The sequence below is a fragment of the Chanos chanos genome, chromosome 6 (genome assembly GCF_902362185.1).
Source record: "Chanos chanos chromosome 6, fChaCha1.1, whole genome shotgun sequence".
NCBI lineage: Eukaryota > Metazoa > Chordata > Actinopteri > Gonorynchiformes > Chanidae > Chanos > Chanos chanos.
The window spans coordinates 35,789,170-35,807,423 of NC_044500.1; the positions used below are offsets into that span (position 1 = coordinate 35,789,170).

At 38.2% G+C, this 18,254-nt stretch overlaps 1 protein-coding gene across 1 annotated transcript in view; it reads left to right on the forward strand.

Moving 5' to 3' along the window:
* The first annotated feature begins 1,497 nt into the window (after window positions 1–1,497).
* unm_sa1614 (un-named sa1614) overlaps window positions 1,498–18,254 on the forward strand; it is a 28,010-nt gene continuing 11,253 nt past the window's right edge. The window contains exons 1-12 of the mRNA XM_030776185.1: window positions 1,498–1,623; window positions 9,965–10,037; window positions 10,520–10,665; window positions 10,992–11,066; window positions 11,584–11,633; window positions 12,708–12,837; window positions 13,109–13,194; window positions 13,829–13,904; window positions 16,087–16,173; window positions 17,114–17,214; window positions 17,725–17,794; window positions 17,935–18,022. Coding sequence (XP_030632045.1) covers window positions 1,498–1,623; window positions 9,965–10,037; window positions 10,520–10,665; window positions 10,992–11,066; window positions 11,584–11,633; window positions 12,708–12,837; window positions 13,109–13,194; window positions 13,829–13,904; window positions 16,087–16,173; window positions 17,114–17,214; window positions 17,725–17,794; window positions 17,935–18,022 — 1,108 coding nt within the window. The remainder of the gene's footprint in view (window positions 1,624–9,964; window positions 10,038–10,519; window positions 10,666–10,991; window positions 11,067–11,583; window positions 11,634–12,707; window positions 12,838–13,108; window positions 13,195–13,828; window positions 13,905–16,086; window positions 16,174–17,113; window positions 17,215–17,724; window positions 17,795–17,934; window positions 18,023–18,254) is intronic.

Here is an 18,254-nt window from a genome sequence, read left to right on the forward strand (position 1 = left end):
CAATTATTCTTTCTGAGTTTAATGTCACTGCAGTCTGCTAATGTTAGAGCAGTAAACTACGGTTCTCCAAACAAAGAATCAAGACATTTTTGGTTCTAAAAGTTCAATAAACTTGGGTCCAGTTTGATTAGTTATACAGAGCAAATGCTTACTGCCTGTCAGACACTCAGACATATAGGCTTACTGTTATCTGTTTATGGTGTATTAATGCAGACAGTCATCATAAGGTATTTGACAGAAATATTAATTAAATGAACAGAGAAAACTGCAACAGAACCACTGTGTCATCATTATTCGGCTTCTGTAATGAAAATAGTAATCAGCCTGCCTCTCACAGTGTACGTCTGTCACATTTTTATTGCAGTTTGTATAACTCTATGACTCTGTGTGAAAACAAAGCAGTATCTTAAGCCTTATTTGAATGTATTTTTTTAGTAATTTGTTCCTCTACATCTCTCTGCACATCTGCTGCAAACTTTTAGCCCAAAATATTTGGATATTCATTTTAGATATTTATTTCTGCACGACTCATCCTCGTGAGAAGAGGAAGGACTCGTTTAACATATTGCAACTTTCGTTAGCAGTGGGCACTGCCGGCCACGATCTAAGCACAGACGCAGCCTGGTAAGTTCAGTGGTGTGAAAGAGGTTGAACACACCCAAATAGGAGTAGCTTGGGAATTTGCAGCTGATGTCACATGGTGGTTAGCCGGGCTATTTGGGTGTGCAGGGATGGGAGCTGGGAGGAGATGGAGTGAAATCCTAATCAGAGTTGACAGCTAAGATAGGTGACTTCCAGGCCTTATTAACGATGGACGATGCCATGCTCCCACTGTCTCAAAAACGCAGGAGTGACTGCGCAGCTAAGATATACTTCTGATAAATGTGTTTTTCCTTCGTGATGCATTATTCATATGTTGCTCACATTTATTCCACACGCAGTGTACACCATGCCTTGTAATACTAAACTGAATGTGTGCTTTATCACAAAATGACAAGAGTTTTTCAAACGTTCGTCATCAAATAATACTCTACAATTCATCATTATGTAGCAATTTGTGAAATTAGTCACACTGAAATCAAAGATATTGTACTTTTCTCGGGCACTCATGCCTTTCGAGCAACATGCTTCAGGGGAAAAAACCGTTTTAAAATAAATCTAAATAATTTGTACAACCTCCGCGGTCATTGTCATACAGACCTCGTTAGACCAGCTAAGTCTTAACCGTAAATTAACCGCTAGTATTTGCCCCCGAGCATGCGCACTGCACGCAATACAACAGAACCGTAGTTTATTGAAACAGTGAAACACTTCCTCTATTTCGCATGTCCCATACATTTTCGAGATGGGTTTCTAAGGAGTGCGAGCGCTCACTTTCTAACAGAGAGCTCTGTCAAGTTTGCCAGCGTGCACCTTTTCCCCAAGTCCAGATGGTTATCATATTTATCTATCTAATTTAATACGTTTCCCCCAATTATTTAGCTTTTTGTTGACAAGATGCCTGAGTTTATATCAGTGGATGAGTTTATAGCGGAGACCTTGGAGGATTATAGCTCTCCGACAACATCATCATTTACCACAAAAATGACAAGTTGCCGGAATTCCGTGAACAACATTGAAGAGGTAGGCTTTGCAAGGCAAATACACTAAATATTCTGAACGTTGCATCTTAAACGGCTGTTTAAACTGAGTTCCTCTTTCAGAAAGCACACTTGATGTTTTGGGTTCAGTTTAGGAAGGTGTATCCTTAAATCTAGCCGCCACCACCAATTTACTCTCTAAAGGGAGCGGAAAATCTAAAAAGGCGTGCATCCAATATCTCTTTGTCTTCGTTTTTGTTTGTTTAATCTTTTCTTTATTTCTTTGTTCAGCGCCCAGTTTGATTCTGTGATACGTTTTGCTAAAATCACATTAGTGTAAAGGTGAGGTAAATACAGAACTGTGCAATAGGCAGAGTTAGGTTGAGTAAGTGTCCTTTGTTTATTTGACTCAGAGGGCGAAGAGTGCTGATATCACCAAAATACAATACCTGGAGGGAGACTGTGCACCCAGATGGGCTTTAAATCATAAATCATGAATTAAAGTGCTCGTACTTGGTAATTTTGAATCAAAATGTGCAAGGTGTTTTGCAGACAATTGTACATTCACTGGTTTGTTGGGAGCTCGTATCATTTCATTTTCGTAAGGGCTGACTCGTGACAATTCCCCTTGTAGCAGAGCAATTTGTACACGAGAGCGACAACAAGAGGACTGTCATTTTAAGGATGCTGCTGAGCTGTTCGCTATCGATAAAGTAACAGAAAAATGTGCCGAAGTCTCACATTTTTCCAAATTGACATTGCCATTGTCTGGATTTTATTCTGAACTATTCCTAATAGACTAGTGCGTGGTGGTGCCCCCCCGTGCAGAAGCGGCTCATCAGCATAATAGTAATGAGACCATGTGTTCGCGTTCTTCTTTTTTGCTTTATTACTGTGTATTAACAAAGCCAGGTTATATGGAGCTTTTGAACATTAGCCGTGAATTGAACGATGTTTCTGTATTAACTTAAAATAGCCCAGTATTCAGTTGTGATTGTATAAATATGGCTGCCATTACGACATGTCACTGTAGTAAATTTGCAACGTATCAGTCAACATCATTGCCTCGTAACCCGAATATTGATGTCTCACTTTGTGTCATTGTTATTCCATATAGCTGAATTCGTAGCTGTAACAATGGAAATAACTGTTGCCCTTAATACAGGGAGACATACTGGAGTGTGAGGTAACCATGGTGATGACCTAGGCTGTGAAAACAGTGCAAAATGAGCAGTGTACCACATTATATGGTTGACTGTTTAGGCATCATTTGACAAGACATGTCTCAGCGCATTCACTGAGCTGTTCAGGTCCTCAGTCTAAAGCGTCTGGAGACATAGGAAACACACTGCTTACATTTTCCTTCAGTGAGAACGTCTGATAGACTGAGTCATTAGATTAGCACAGATTTAAGATAATTTAAGGTAACTGAAACAAATCCAACTGTTTGAATGACTCGTAGTTCAGGAAACACAGGGACTTGTTCAAGGCTTAGGACAAATTCAAGAAGCATGACTTGAATAATGACACTTGATCAGGTTCCAAAAACCCAGTGGTGTGTGGGTATGGGGTCTTAGTTTTGGATATGTTTTTTTTTGCCCTCAGTTTTTCAAATCATTAAGGTTTGTTCTTATTGTCTGACCTTAAATTTAATAAGACTTAAATCTAATCTTTCATCACGCAGATGAAGAAGCATGAAAAATGGGCAGGAGCAGGCTGAATGTCCAAGACAGCTTCTGTATACTCGGCATGGGAGACAAAAGGTCAAACATAGCCATTGTGTTTGAAAGTGAACTGAGCAGAACACACAGTAATTCTTGTGCTTGTGACTCTATCATTTCTGTCTGAGTCATGTTACTTAATGGCCCAGCCATCTGAAGGCAACGGGGGTGCTGCTTTTTTTTTTTTTTTTTGAGATGAGGAATTCAAACTCTGAGGCTGATTGTTCTAGAAGTAAATTGAAATCGAGGTGGTTTGGGATTAGCAAAGGCACTGGAGTGGAATAATGGGGCAGATAATTGGAGTGCATGGATAATCCACACTGCCGACATGTGCAGGGAAGATGTTGTTTCAAGGCTTGTTTATGGAGTGAAATGAAGCAGATTTATCCTAGATTTTGACCTGCTTACATGGCTTGATATATTTTTCTCATCATGTATATTCTTAGAGCTTAATTTGCTGGACAGACACATTTACAGATCTTTTTGGTCATTAAACCTGAACTTGTGGTTCAATAATTCTAGATTATTACAATGAAAACATGGCTGTTTTGCTGGGTGACAACAGCTATGTTTTTATCCATATTTTGAATATATTTCGTTCTTCCTACTGCTGAATAATGCAGAGCCTTTGAGAATGACGTGAACATCATCGTTACTGTTTATTATTTTACATTTAACATGTCATTCGGCTTTTTTTTATAGTGTCTGTGTTTCATATCTGTCAAATGGTCTGTGTTTTTTACCTGTCATGGATTGTGTGAAATAACTTCATACATTCTGACAAAGACTGACAAAGAGTCTGACAATGATGTAGGAAAACCCTGGAAATCCCCTCTGGGTATCAACATCTCTTTCAAAACTACACGTTACCACAGCATTGACCCTGGCTTTGTGTCACATTGGTGTTTGTTGCACCCGTGATTCACATGATTTACACTAGCCTCTCTGTTACAACCGAGTTCAGAATAACAATAATAATACAATAATTTGCATGTAGAATGTAAATATGGTATCAATGACCACTCATCAAAACTGAATATGTTTGAATGTGTTCCAAAGGATTTGACCATCTTTTTAACCCTGACTCAGCCCTCCATGTCTATAAGAGCCAAAAGACCAATGCAGATGGGTTGTGAAGCACTGCCATGCCATTCACATAAAATCCAACATAGATCCATGATGGACAGGTAATACTGTACTGGATCAAGTTTTTTTTCTACCCACTTGAGTAGAAGAATTGACTTCTTCCCCTCTCTTCACTGCTAAAGGTTCATTAGGCAGAGTAAGTTCGAGTTGCCGCCCTCAACCACAAGTACAGCTGGTTGCGGCAGTGAAAAACCCCCACAAAGAAAAAACTACCGGTGCGGAAGAGATGCTGATATTGTGTTAGGAAGAGTGCTCATGTTGTACAGTCCCCAGATATTATGTAAAGGACAAGCTGTCGTGCTGTAGTGTGTGGCTAATTTTACTGAGGTAGAGTAAAAGTCAGAATCAGTCAGATCAAACTATTAGCTCTATCCTAGATACTGAACATTGTACAGTAATATTAGTCTCATATACACCTCAGAGGTGAAGAAAATTCTGGTTTCTTGGATCAATATTTTGATAAACAATTATTAATCATTCAGGAAGCCTAGAATTAATTACTTTAGTCGCCCGGCTCTGTGATCCGAAGGAGTAGCAGCTGAGGTGAAAAAAAACCCCCCAAAAATGTGTCGTACTAGACCTAGATGTCCTTCCTCATTTTACAGTGTTTAAAATTCTTTCCTTTAACCTTTTTTTTTTTGCAACACCACATAGAGACAGTGAATTCTATACATGCTCTTCGCATAATAAAACATAAAAATAGAATATAGTGCAGCTTTTCAGCCGTTTGACCGAGTGAATATGTAGGCTAATCATGCTGCAAAGTGCTTCCTCACATTACGTTGCATTCCATTTAGGCCAAATGTAGAACTAATGCCTTTTTGTGTCCATTTTTGGCATCTCATTTCTTCTCCCCTTTTCAGGCTATGCAGAGGTGCTTGAGTATTTGCATGCATTTTCACTGAATGCGTACAAATGCCATTGTAAAAGCCAGAGATAGAATGTGTTCTGCAAAACAAAAGATCCATGCGTGGAGCTGTGCTGAGTATGGGATTCTCACCAAATGGTTTGCACCGTCAGTGGAATGTGTATTTCAGGCTAGAGTAAGGCTGCAGGAACTGAAGTGGAAATGAATGTAAGCTCACTGCTCAATTCTTGGCTCAGGAGTCATACCAACTTAAGAGAAATTTATGGTACATGCGTTGCAGTCTTGGTGCAGTTCAATTTTAATTTAAGGCCTCTTGCCTGGATTGTTATTGTGACTGGTTCACAATTACAAAAGGAATTTCAGCTTTCTTTTTTTACAACTCGTTATTGAATTTGCTTTGGCACATTTCATGGATATTTAATTGTCTTCTGTTAAAAGAATAGTTAAAGATACTATGATATTTCTTTTACTGTCACTGTTTGGCATATGGTATGTTCTTATGCAGTTATCAGCTTGAAGTGATCATTTCACCCAGTTTTCTAAAAGGCTAGAGCTGAAAACAACAAACCTATGAGTCATTCCAAATGAACCTGTTATTTAACAGTATTATCATTGCTGGTGGGGACCTTGATTGCTGTTCTGTACAATAAAAGATGTCAACATGGTATCCTTCCTGCTCACCTGAGACGCAGAGAGAACACAGAATTGAACACCTCAAAAATTCTGTAAAAAAGGCATCAAATACAGTGGTTCAATTCCAACAGTTTTACTTGTCAGATGTTTTCATGGTTAGGTATTGTATGACTGTGACATGAATTTTTGTGTGGTATCTTTGGTTTGTAATCAATCAATAATGAACTAATGGTGATTTTGAAAACTGATTAGAATATCATCTTCAGTGCTTCATGCACATATGAACAGGTGTTATGTTGCTTTCCACCCACACAGCTATATAATAAGCGTATTACGATTAATATATAAGCGACTCACATCCTCTAAGCTCTAGAAGTGTGTTATTTTAATGTTTTCTGCTCAATGTGCTGTTATAACATAATAGTCTGGTATCATAGATTTCAGCATATGTTTGTCGCCTGGTGTGATTGTGGCGAACCTTGACTCATGTACTACATTCATACAAGAACATCAGTTGTCCTTGCCTTTAAGAGATAAATGCTAAGAAACACGGAGGACTGAGTGAGACAGTGAAAAATGAAAAGATCTCTCTTTCTGAAACAGGAAGAAGTCTCCATAGAAACCAGGACTGTGAAGGAAGTTGATTTCGACAGTCAATTTTAGGAGAACAACTTAAGAGAACAAACTTAAGAGAGTAATTTGTGTCCATTTCCTGTAAATGTGAAGATGTAGAGGTCTTTGTTGATTTGCTGTTGTACCATGGTGCTGCAGTTCTTTCTCCCTCAGCTGAAGATCAAATTTTAACTTTGAACTTTTTTTTGTCAGCTGTGTGCAGACAGAAAATCTCCATTGATTTTTTTCATATTTTCATGCTAATTATCTGACAAGATGTTACAATTTTGAGTCCTATTGTGTTTTTTCACTTTTAACTTGAACAAAACCTGGGCCGGTATTGGCTTTATGTATATTCATGATTGTTTATTTCTAAAGAAAAAGAATATTTGCTCTCACGGTTTCAGAAGACAAAATCTCCTCTCTTTGAAAGCCTGTTTTCTTCTCTGCTGCTTTATATCAGTTTGTTTTGTACATGCTCTTATATTAATTTGGGACGACTGAGTGTGTGTGTGTGTGTGTGTGTGTGTGTGTGTGGGGGGGGGGGGGGGGGGGGGGGGGGGGGGAAGGATGCTACACGCTGATAAACACAGAGAAAAGGCAAAAGCCAGGCGCATGGCCCTGAAGCAGTCTCTTCAAGAGCTCTGACTTACAAGCACTCAGTGGGCTGGGAAGTCAAATAAGCCATTTCACTATCACTTTACCTATTCTCTGAATCATAGAGGAGAACATGCTAATGCAAAATGACTTAAATAAATATAAATGTTTACAGATGAAAGCATGACAGCAAATAGTCAACATTCTGAAATGGGAGGAGATTTAGGAAAAACTATATGTAGCCCAGAGTGACTAGGATCTAAGAGAAGCCTTGTATCACCACTGTCACTCTCGTCTTTATCAGGTTCTCCCAGCACACAGCTCAAGGCTACAGGGCATTGAATCCATTGTACAGCTGACGCTCAGAGAGTGTTATTAATGCTGGCATTGTCACAAGTTACAACAGAGTGGTTTCTTTGTGCTGATAAAATGTACGTATGTAATTGTATGTATACGTATCTGTAACACGTATGGTTCTGCGTTTGTTAATCTGCTTATCTTCTTTCCTAATTTTCTTATTGGAAAGCCTTGAGAAATTTCACAGTCTTGTCTTCTTCATTCTCTTCAGTACACAGATGCAAATTACCAAAGATAACGAAGTGTGTGTGTGTCTGGTGGCAGTTACATGACGGATGATTATGTGTTTTTTGTTTTTTTTGTGTGTGTGTCCAGATGGAGTCAAAACATTAATTTGCTTTGTCATGACTGTGTTTGAGAAAAGTCTGGCAATGCAACTGAAAAAATATTATATTACTGAGGTTCCTGGGGCATTTTCAACTCATGCAATTATATCTAATCACTGTAGGTTAAAAATAACACTGAGTAAGCAAGCTGGTACAACACAACTCTTCAACATAACACAACTCTGACGGCGAGCTACAGCTGTTTACAGGCTGGACTGGATACCCTCCAAACTGTACTGTTTATATAAAAAAGGAATGACAAGGAAAAGATAATTTGATGCGGATATCCATGGGAAATGGTATTTCCCATAAGGACCTCAGATAATAGCTCAGGGATAGATTTTCTTACTCACTGGCATACATTCAGCTTTTGATTATATCCACTCCTCAGTTTGGAGGCCGCGCAAGCTGCGTCAGTTTTCAGTATACACGCAAGAATCTACGTTTTGCTGCTCCGAGATACGGTTTCAACAAGGACATATGAAAAATACGTAGCTTTGTCGAAGTCATGGAAAAATAAATGGCAAGGGTATTTAAATAACTTTGCGTGTCCATTAAAGAGTTACAAGAACTTCATAAATACAGCATATGCTGATATCCAAGAGCCAGCAAAAACCTCTCGGCATCATTTTCTTCTCACTATGGAGGGTCTGTTTCGGTATTTGGCTGCTGAAATCATTCGTCTAGTGGTTCCTCAAGTCACGTCAGTTAATCAAACAGGTTATGAAGAGTGGTTAGTGACACTACATCTTTCTGAGACTACATCTTTCTGAGATCATTGAGATCAGAATAACCCAGACATAAACAAATGTGTTTTTCTAAGAGCACTGTATCATCCAGTTTTCGGAGATCAGGAACTGGAGATATAGAATTCACTGTAATCTCTATTTACTGCTTTGTAAATATATGAGTTTTTTAAGGGAAAGTATACTTTACTGAATTACAGAGAGCAAAAGAGCAAAAAGAAACTGCACGTTTTAATTTTGTAAATTGCATTCTGCAAGTCGTGAAGTATCTGACTACAAGACTGGTTACGATAAATCAGTGCATCAATGTGCTTGTTGCTTTTCCATTCTTTTTCAGTTCATTTTATCCTATGGTTTAGTGTTTGGTTTTCAAACAGGATATTAACACAGCATAGGACATTGAGCAACACTGCTGCTGCGATGGCAGTTTACTTTGTGTTGAAATGCCCAGGGTCAGCTTCGGACACAAGATACTTTTTTTATGAAAAGTTTATTCTTGTACCTGTGTCTGTGCTTTGTCTTAATGTGTGTGTGTATATATATATATATATATATATATATATATATATATATATATATATGTGTGTGTGTGTGTGTGTGTGTGTGTGTATTTCGTACAACTATTTTAAAAATTATTTGTTTTCGGGAAGAAAAAAAAAACATGTCAGATAGCTGGTGTTCCCCATTATGACAGAGTATTGGGGTCACACTGAGGGGGAAAAATCTGAGATTTCGAGAATAAGGTCGTAATATTACAAGAATAAAGTCGTAATTTCAGAAGAGCAGAAGAGGAGCCTGCCGCAGTCTGGTGCCGATGTGCCAAAAGATCAAGTATTTCGTTATTTGTGAAACCTATACTTAAGTATAACTTCACAAGATGCTCCATGTTCCTCCTTTTAAAATAACATGTAGCCTAAAATTACGACTCCTATCTCATAATATTATGACATTTTTCCTGTAAAATTATGACTTTATATATATATATATATATATATATGGATTTTTTTGTGGTACAGTAAATCTCTTTTATCCCTGTTTATTTCATTCAACTATCAGAGGTCATTATTCATTAACCTTTTCTAATGGAACCTTGCTAAAAGGTCACGCTGGCTATTTGTGAAAGCCCTGTAAGTGCACATTTCCCTCATCTCTCCTGGGGGCAAATATAATTTCACAAAGAGAGAATCGTAATTGGTATAAGCTGTAAGTTTAAAACTAAAAGACACAAACATGATTTATATTTCACTGAAAATACCCCAAGCAGTTTTTAATTTTGAATGGTAAATATTTCAGTAGGACATCTTAAGAAACACTTGGTTTTGGAAGCGAGCGCTTGAAGTGAAGTTTGATTTTAAAGAGGATTTGTTTATTTTTTTAGGCTTTGGACTGTGATCGGACTGTCTTGCAGAAGATGAAGAAAGCTTCCAAAGCAAAGCATGTCTCGGGTCAAGGTAACATCACGGTTACAGTATAATGGAATATAATGACTCTTTAAGCCCCATATTTCTCATAGCAGTTTGGTAAAGAGACGGCAGGGATGATCCGTACAGATCAAAGTACTAACTAATGGAGAAATTCCAGTCACTGTCCAGCAGGGATTCTGCAACCAGTTTCACCAATTCCAACCAGCAATTTTATAAAGGCACCAAATATACAGCAGAAAATGCTCTTTTGAACCGCTATTTGCTTTGAACAGCTATTTGCTTTTAGTAAGAATCATGGCTCTCAAAGCTAGTGTGGCTTATATATAACTAAAGGAAATATTAATGAGCGATGTTGAAATACTGATGAATTTGGAAAGAAAACTAATCCGATCCTTTTACTTAATTTATATTTAAGAGTGTGTTTATTAATCTGAGTTAGACTTTAAATCATTCCTTGCATAGTTTTGAATCACTATGACACAAACATTGAGTTTGTTTTCGCCCTTCAGACCACATATCACATCTGGAGTTGTACATCAACTCAATGGAGAAGCTGGCCGTAAATTTCCGCAACAATGGAGAGCAGGAAGTGGCCTCTGCCTTTAATAAGTTTGCTGAATTCTCCAAAGAGCTGCTGACGCCAATGAAGAACTTGGTGAGAGACTGGGGTATTGGAATGCTCTGTTAGTACAGCCAGCTTGTGTATATTCACAAAGAATTTTTTAATGGCACCCACCCACGACTAAAAAAGATAGCCCTTATCAAGATTGTCTGTGATTGTCTTCCAAAATTGTCTTGCGCTATACTTTCCTGTCCAGGGCATAGCTGAAATCTACTGCTGAAAGAAACTTACAAAGAAAAAAAAAACCATTTATTTCATGCATTTCTGTCACTGCCCACTAATTTGATGCACAATTGTAATCCATTTTGCTGATGTATTTTGTTTTATCATGTATTTCTCTGGTGACTATGTTTCTGTAGCTGAAGAGCATGCTTCACAATATCAACTTCTTCCTGGATTCGCTTGTGAAAGGGGATCTGAAAGAGGTCAAAGGTGTAAGTTGAAACATTAGATAAGACCATATGTACATGTCTGTGACCTTGTAGAAATAACATTAATTTTATTTATCATGTAATTGTAATCATTTACTTAAAGGTTATTTTCAAATTAACCTAAGCATGAGGCATAACCTGCATGGTAATGTGCCAGTTGTGTTATTTCCCTGTTACCAGTTTGTACATTCCTTTCTTCAGATGGATTTAGAAGGATTTTTATTGCAGATGATTAAGGGAATAGAGCGAACTTAACGCTGCCTGCCGAACTGCATGCTATATACTGTGCAGTTAGAACAGAAATCCATTGAGTTAATTATTAGAAAAAGAATCTTGATACTAAAAGCTCATTGAACATCCTTTAACACAAAAAAAATAGTGTTCAGTCACAGTAAAAACAGATAGCAATATGGCTGATACGGATGCCTTCTGTTCTATTTTTGTATGAACTCTGTCTTCCCCTGTGGGATCTGGAAAGGTCAATCTTAGTCTTGACTTCCTGTCTTCCTCCCCCCCCCAGGACTTGAAGAAGCCATTTGACAAAGCTTGGAGGGATTATGAGAATAAATTGTGAGTTTTCAGCACCCACGGTCTTGATACATTTTATTTAAAATGATCAAGAGTGAATCTATTGAGTAAAATATGTTAGGTTTTAAATGCTCATTATTGCCTTCATATCCACAATAATCAGTTTCCAGTTCATATAACCACCACATAACCAGTTCATAGATCCACCCTGGTGGTGTACTCAGACAGTGAATTAAATGAAGAGGCTGTGAAGTTAGAGAAGCTATTTTGATTCATTAGGCAAGAACGATGTTGCTCAAGTCTGAAAAACAAGCCCTGCAAAAAAGAAAACATTTCATGCTTTACTCCCCTCAAGAGCAATAAATAAGGGTAGTCTGAGGTGAGGAGAGCATCACTGCAACCATTCTGGTTACAACTGAAGAGTCATATTATGCAAAGAATTCTCCACAAATGTCTCCTTACGTAGTCAAGGTTAGAAATGTAATTCTCTGGCTTGACTTGGAATCTGCTTGAAATGGGATCACGATTATCACCTGGACCTCTGAGTCATTTTACTTACGCAGTTCTTAACGCTTTGTTCAGATTTTTTTTGTGTTAAACCCTCTTATATCCTGCACAATTTGAACAGATGGCATCCCCTGGTTTCCTTGAACCTACATCTAGTTTTCAGAATGGACATTAACAAAGGACATTTGTTGAACTGAAACTTAGATGTCATTCCAGAATTTTAAGGAAATTTTATATGAATTTTTAACTCAGTATGATTTGACTTTTGTAGAGATACTGTTTTGTTAAATCCTGTGCCCACCACGTTTTATTAACTTTTTGTTGCTTTCCTGTTTCATCACTGTTTCAAATGAAAGCATGTTATGTAAATTTGTCATAGCACCAAAGGCCTTAAGCAGATCCCTATCTAATCAGACCCTTAGGGTTAGATAACTATGAATAATGAAACCTGAGCAAGCATTGTTACTTGACACTCCTGATATTAAAACGGTTTTAAAACAGTTGAGTGCTGTTGTAGTATGACATCAGAAAAAGTTAGCTCTTGCTGCTGCGTACACATGCAGGCGCACTTTCATGTGTCTTGAGTGATACGACCTGTGTTTTGTGCAGCACCAAGATAGAGAAAGAGAAGCGAGAGCTTGCTAAGCAGTATGGCATGGTGCGAACAGAAGTGAGTGGAGGAGAGATAGCTGAAGAACTAGAGAAAGAACGGAGGATGTTCCAGCTCCAAATGTGTGAGGTGAGTTGGATGCTGACATACCTTTCTTAGAATGATACCATACATTCACCTCCCTCACAAAAAGCGCATCTCCTTCCACCTACAGTACTAACTAGGTCATTAGTAACGTTTAGTGTGATGAGTATGTTTAACTGAAATGTTGTTCATCGCTCTGAGGATTCATCCACCTTTATTTCCAAAAACATTTAGTTCCTAATTGTCCTAATAATAACAATAATCATCATTTTTAATATTTCAATCACAGACACATTGTGTCTATTTTGTCTTGCAGTACCTCATCAAAGTGAATGAAATCAAGACCAAGAAAGGAGTAGACCTACTGCAAAATCTCATCAAACACTACCACTCACAGTGCAAGTAAGGGAATGCTTTACCACTATGTTTCATATATTTAACATGACTTATATTTCTCTCAGGAAGAATCGGTGTGTTACGTATGAAATCCCCCTTATGTTCTTGCACAAAATGTCTTGGAACGGTGCTAATGAGCTGGTGCTTTTTGCATAGTTCTCGTCCGAGAGGACTCTTCTAGTTCAAGAATTATTTTCCATTTGGTTTTTCCCTACCTTTACACAAGTGCACTCTGTGTTTGCAATGAGCCAAAAGCACCATGTGTGTTTTCTTTTAGTGAACGACCATCTGTAAAGAAGGATAAGCTTTTCAAAGCCTTCCACAATTGTTCTGTGTATCTGCATGACCAATGCTGTGACAAAAATGAGTGAAGACAGGCCTGTGAAGCAGTCTCCTGAGGCTGTGTTTGGCACCACATCTGTGCTTGGTCTGGTGGCCCAGGCACCAGCGAGGTGTTAAATACAGCGTATGTGCAGGGGATGCTCCTCCTGTGCCTCCATTGGCTCTCCAAAAGAACTCCCTGCAGGAGTCTTAAGGCTCCATTGTATGGGATTGAAATCAGACAGGGATTTTTGTTGTCGTTGTTGTTTATGTCCGTAATGCTTTGGTGGTCTGTAATTAAATCTGTTTCTAATGTCAGTTTCTTTCAGGAGTGCCTGGCAGCCACCGAGAAGCTGAGACAGTACATTGACGCGCTTACAGGGGAGCTCAGCACTGTGAGTGGTCACATACCATAACGGATTTATCCACGGCCGCATACGCTTAGCTCAACTAAGCAAACAGTTACATAAAACAACAATAATATAATGTTATAAACTGATAAAATAAAAAAAATAGAAGAGAATTAGTTAAAATGGATAAATTATCAAGTCAAACAGTTAGATGAGTAGGCTTTACTAAAAAGGGGTCTTTTAGTCCTGGATTCTAAAAGGCATAGCGTCCTAGTCCCAAATATTGTAAAAAGAGCTCAGTATGACAGTCATCTGCTCCCCAGGGTTATTTTACAAATCCTGCACCTTAAGACAGCCAGCACCTCATGAGCAGTGGAACTGAGATGGAATGTGTCATTAACATAGTCTCGGACTAAGATCATTTCAAACTCTATGGAATGTATCATTAACATAATCTGGGACTAAGATCATTTCAAACTTTATGGAATGTGTCATTAACATAGTCTGGGACTAAAATAATTTCAAACTCTGTAGTCTACAAGAAGATTCAGTTCTGTTCAGAGTGTAACAGATAACCATGGTAGACAAAACAATGACAGGAAGTAAATGCATATGTTTCTTGGATCTTGTAAGTACCTTAGCAGCTACATTTTGGAACAACTACAAATTTTTCAAGGGAAGATTTTGTGAAGTATGAGAAGGTTGCTTTACCATAATTGTGAGGTTAAAACATTTCAGTTTTTTCAGAATTCTTCAAAGACAAGGTCCTATTCAGTTCCAAGATGTTCCGAAGGTGTATGGTTTTAATGTAATGCTAAAAAGCAAGGTCTACGTTAAAGGTTTTTTAACAACTGTGCTAATAGTAAAAGTTAAACCACCAAATTTTTGTGAAAAGTGTTCAAATTGGTATCTCGGGATCTTTTTTGTCCACCACTAATTAGGAATGCCCTTTTCATTCATCTCTGTTTTATAGTCAAATTATACTCTAGATGAGCTATCAATCACAATTATACCTTCACTAATACTGATAGGCAGTCTGTACACTGAAGGATGTCTTTTATGCCCATCTGCGTGTTGCTGTATTGGAGGAGACTATGCTGAGTGGTTTCATTAAAGCTGCGTTAATTTGGTTACATTGATAAGGTTCAGTATAAATTACTATAGAAATCTCCTTCTCACTAGATGACTCTGGGTTCCTCCAAACGTATAAAAGTCAGTGAAATCCATGGAGGCAAGTTACTCAAAACAATAATGTGAACCTCATTTGTCATATCATACAGAGGGAATGAAGCCCAGCTGTAGCCTTAAGTTCTACCTTTCAGATAAACACTATCAGGTGGCTTCTGTGTGTGTGTGTGTGTGTGTGTGTGTGTGTGTGTACATAGCATCCTCGTGTGACTGAGAGCTAATCAATATTCAGAGTTCATTTCATTCAACAGCTGTCACCGGCACTGAGGATCAGGGTGATTAACCCAGTGGATCTGTTCAGCCCATTCACACTGGCCTAGATACTCGCAATGTTTTAGTGCTTCAGTATGAAGTGATATTAAAATTTAGTTCTACTTATTTTGGATCCCCCTAAATGTGTGGCATTTCAGTCTATCGTAGTGGACATTGTGTACACATGGTTAAAACATCCTTATTTATACACAGGAATTAAAGACATCTGGGCCATTATATTTCTCCAGTTAAATGGCAGGTTGGTAGTACACTGCTGTGTAATTCATAATGTTTTAACTTAATGAGTATTTGCACTTCTATTGCAAAGCGCTAGCTACAGTTTTCACTATTCAGTTTGGTGAAAGCTGGATCTCTGTGGGATACAGTGATTACCTTCTTTTACTATTTCTGTTGCTTTAATTCACAGTTTTGTACTGTGATGTCAGATTCAGACCTTCCCCCTTTAAAGTTCTCGTTTTCATAGCATGAAAGTCAGTCTGTGAAAAAGCACAACAGCACGTCCTTGTCAAGTCACAGATGACAAACCTTAAAGATTCTCATCTTGATAAAGCTGATCTTTCTGAATCTACACCCCTGTACATTCTCCATCAAACCCAGTTATGAAATTAATAATATGTCAGGAGTTCAAACCTCAAGGAATCCTTACAGGTGTTGTTTCACGTGTTGGGACAGCAGAGAGAGAGAGAGAGAGTGTGTGTGTGTGTGTGTGTGTGTGTGTGTTTGTGGGATGTGTATTTAAGAGTGTGTTATTACTTTGTGTGTCCAGATCAAACACAGGCAGGATGAGGAGAAGAAGCAGCTCTGCTATCTCCGGGATCAGCTGCGTCCGGCTCTCCAGCCTGAACTCAAAGAGGTAGTTACACGTTCACCTGCTGGCCACAGAGCCGCCTTCAACATTTACGCATAGCAACAGTTCAGATCAGCTCATTCTGTGTTCATGTAGCAGGTATCGAACATGTCTTGGCAAAGTGTGATATTTACCTGTGTTACATGTGATTTAATTTGACGTTTTTTTTGCAGTGTACTGTTTACTGTATGCTATGACTTCCCATATAATTACAAAAAAAAAAGTCAGTATAATATTGTACATTATTGCACAGTTCTGCCCCACGCTTGTATTATGCTACAAACCAAATTACCATTAAATAGAGGAATAAGCACAAAACAGAATGCATCTTCAGGTTATTGTTTGTTGTTTATTTATTTCTTGGTGAGGCCATATGTAATTTTTTAATTTAAATGTTACTTTATTTCCATGCGGCAAACAATGCAGTCTAGAAGAGTAAGTTAACATTTTGAGGTTTGCATGTTACCATAATGTCATGTCTTTGCATGTTTTAGTCACATTTAAATGAAATGCATTAGCTTGTACCTTGCTTACTAGAGTTCACAGCATAGAAAATGTAAGGCACCATTCCATCTTGCTGAGTTGCACATATATGATCTTGTGCAATCATGTTTGAAATTTGATGACAGTTAAACAGTCTCTTCCTATGTTAGAAAGTCATTTGACAGTTAACTGCCAGCCTTAGTATAGGAATAGTGTTAATCTGTTTAAGTTCAGCATGACTGTGAAACCATTCTCTACTTCTGCTTTCTATTTGCAGCACACTGCATGAAGCACGCACATTATGGTCAGCTTTTTAATGGCTACTGAACGGTTGTCATATATCCAATCAGTAGCTTGCTCTTAGTCGTGCTCCGTTGAAGATAAAATGTTGAAATGTCACAGGAGAATGAAAATGCCAAAACTCTACTCTGACATCATCCCCATCATTATCTGTCTTGTCCAGGACTCTTTAAGCAAACAGACTGTGTACAGCATGCATCAGCTTCAAGGCAATAAACAGTATGGCACAGAAAGATCAGGCTACCTCTACAAGAGAAGCGATGGGTAAATGTATTACTTATGTATTTTACAGTGTTAGATTTAAACATGATTTGATACACCCTGTGTGACAGTCCACAGATGTAAATTTCTCACACTGTGATTAATTTGGACCAGAGGTGTCTTGTTGTCCATTTACAAAGTAGCCATAGCAATTTGATTGTATTGCCAACATCTCAATGTCCCTCAGATACCTAAATCCAAAGGATTCTATTCGTAGTAATTACATTTAGCCACAAAACGCTGGTCTCAGGTTTGGAGCAAAATGTTCATCTGAAATGTCAAACCTACCCTAGGCTGCCCCAATGCTATATGTTAATTGTGGGCAAATGATTAAAAGAGTTAGAGCCCAGAAGAGAACCCAGAACAGTGTACTGTATTCAGATATATCAAAGGAGTGTTCTCTGTTGATATGATCAGAGCTTCACAGCTTTACTGTTGATTTATTTTTTGGGAAGTTAATTTTGCTCAGTTCTCATGCCTTTAATCATATATCTCTGTCTATCTTTGCCACAGACTAAGAAAAATGTGGCAGAAAAGGAAATGCACTGTCCAGAACTGTTTTCTCACCATTTCTCATGGAACTGTGAGTATCATACACAATAGACCTTATTAGACCATTCCTTCCAGATGTTACAATCTCCACATAACGGAGGGGATCAGCAAGTACTTACTGATGTGGATAAATATTAGCCGGCCTATCTGTTCTCTGTCTTTCTCTTATAGCCAAATAAACCACCAGCCAAGCTGAATCTCCTCACCTGCCAGGTCAAACCGAGCGTCGAGGACAAGAAGTGTTTTGACCTCATTTCACGTATGCTATTACTGTATCTTCGTACTTATTGATTATCACTGGGATATCAATACAAAATACAAACAATTGTGTGTAACTTGGTGTCAGGTTCAGTAGTTTATGTGGAACATTTTAAGAAAATGAAGTCTAATCTCAGGCTGAGGGGGCAGCTGTATCATTTTTTTTTTTTGCATGCACAAACGGACAGATCCCCCATCCCAAGAGCCCTTGGCCTTTACTTGCTTGCTCTATG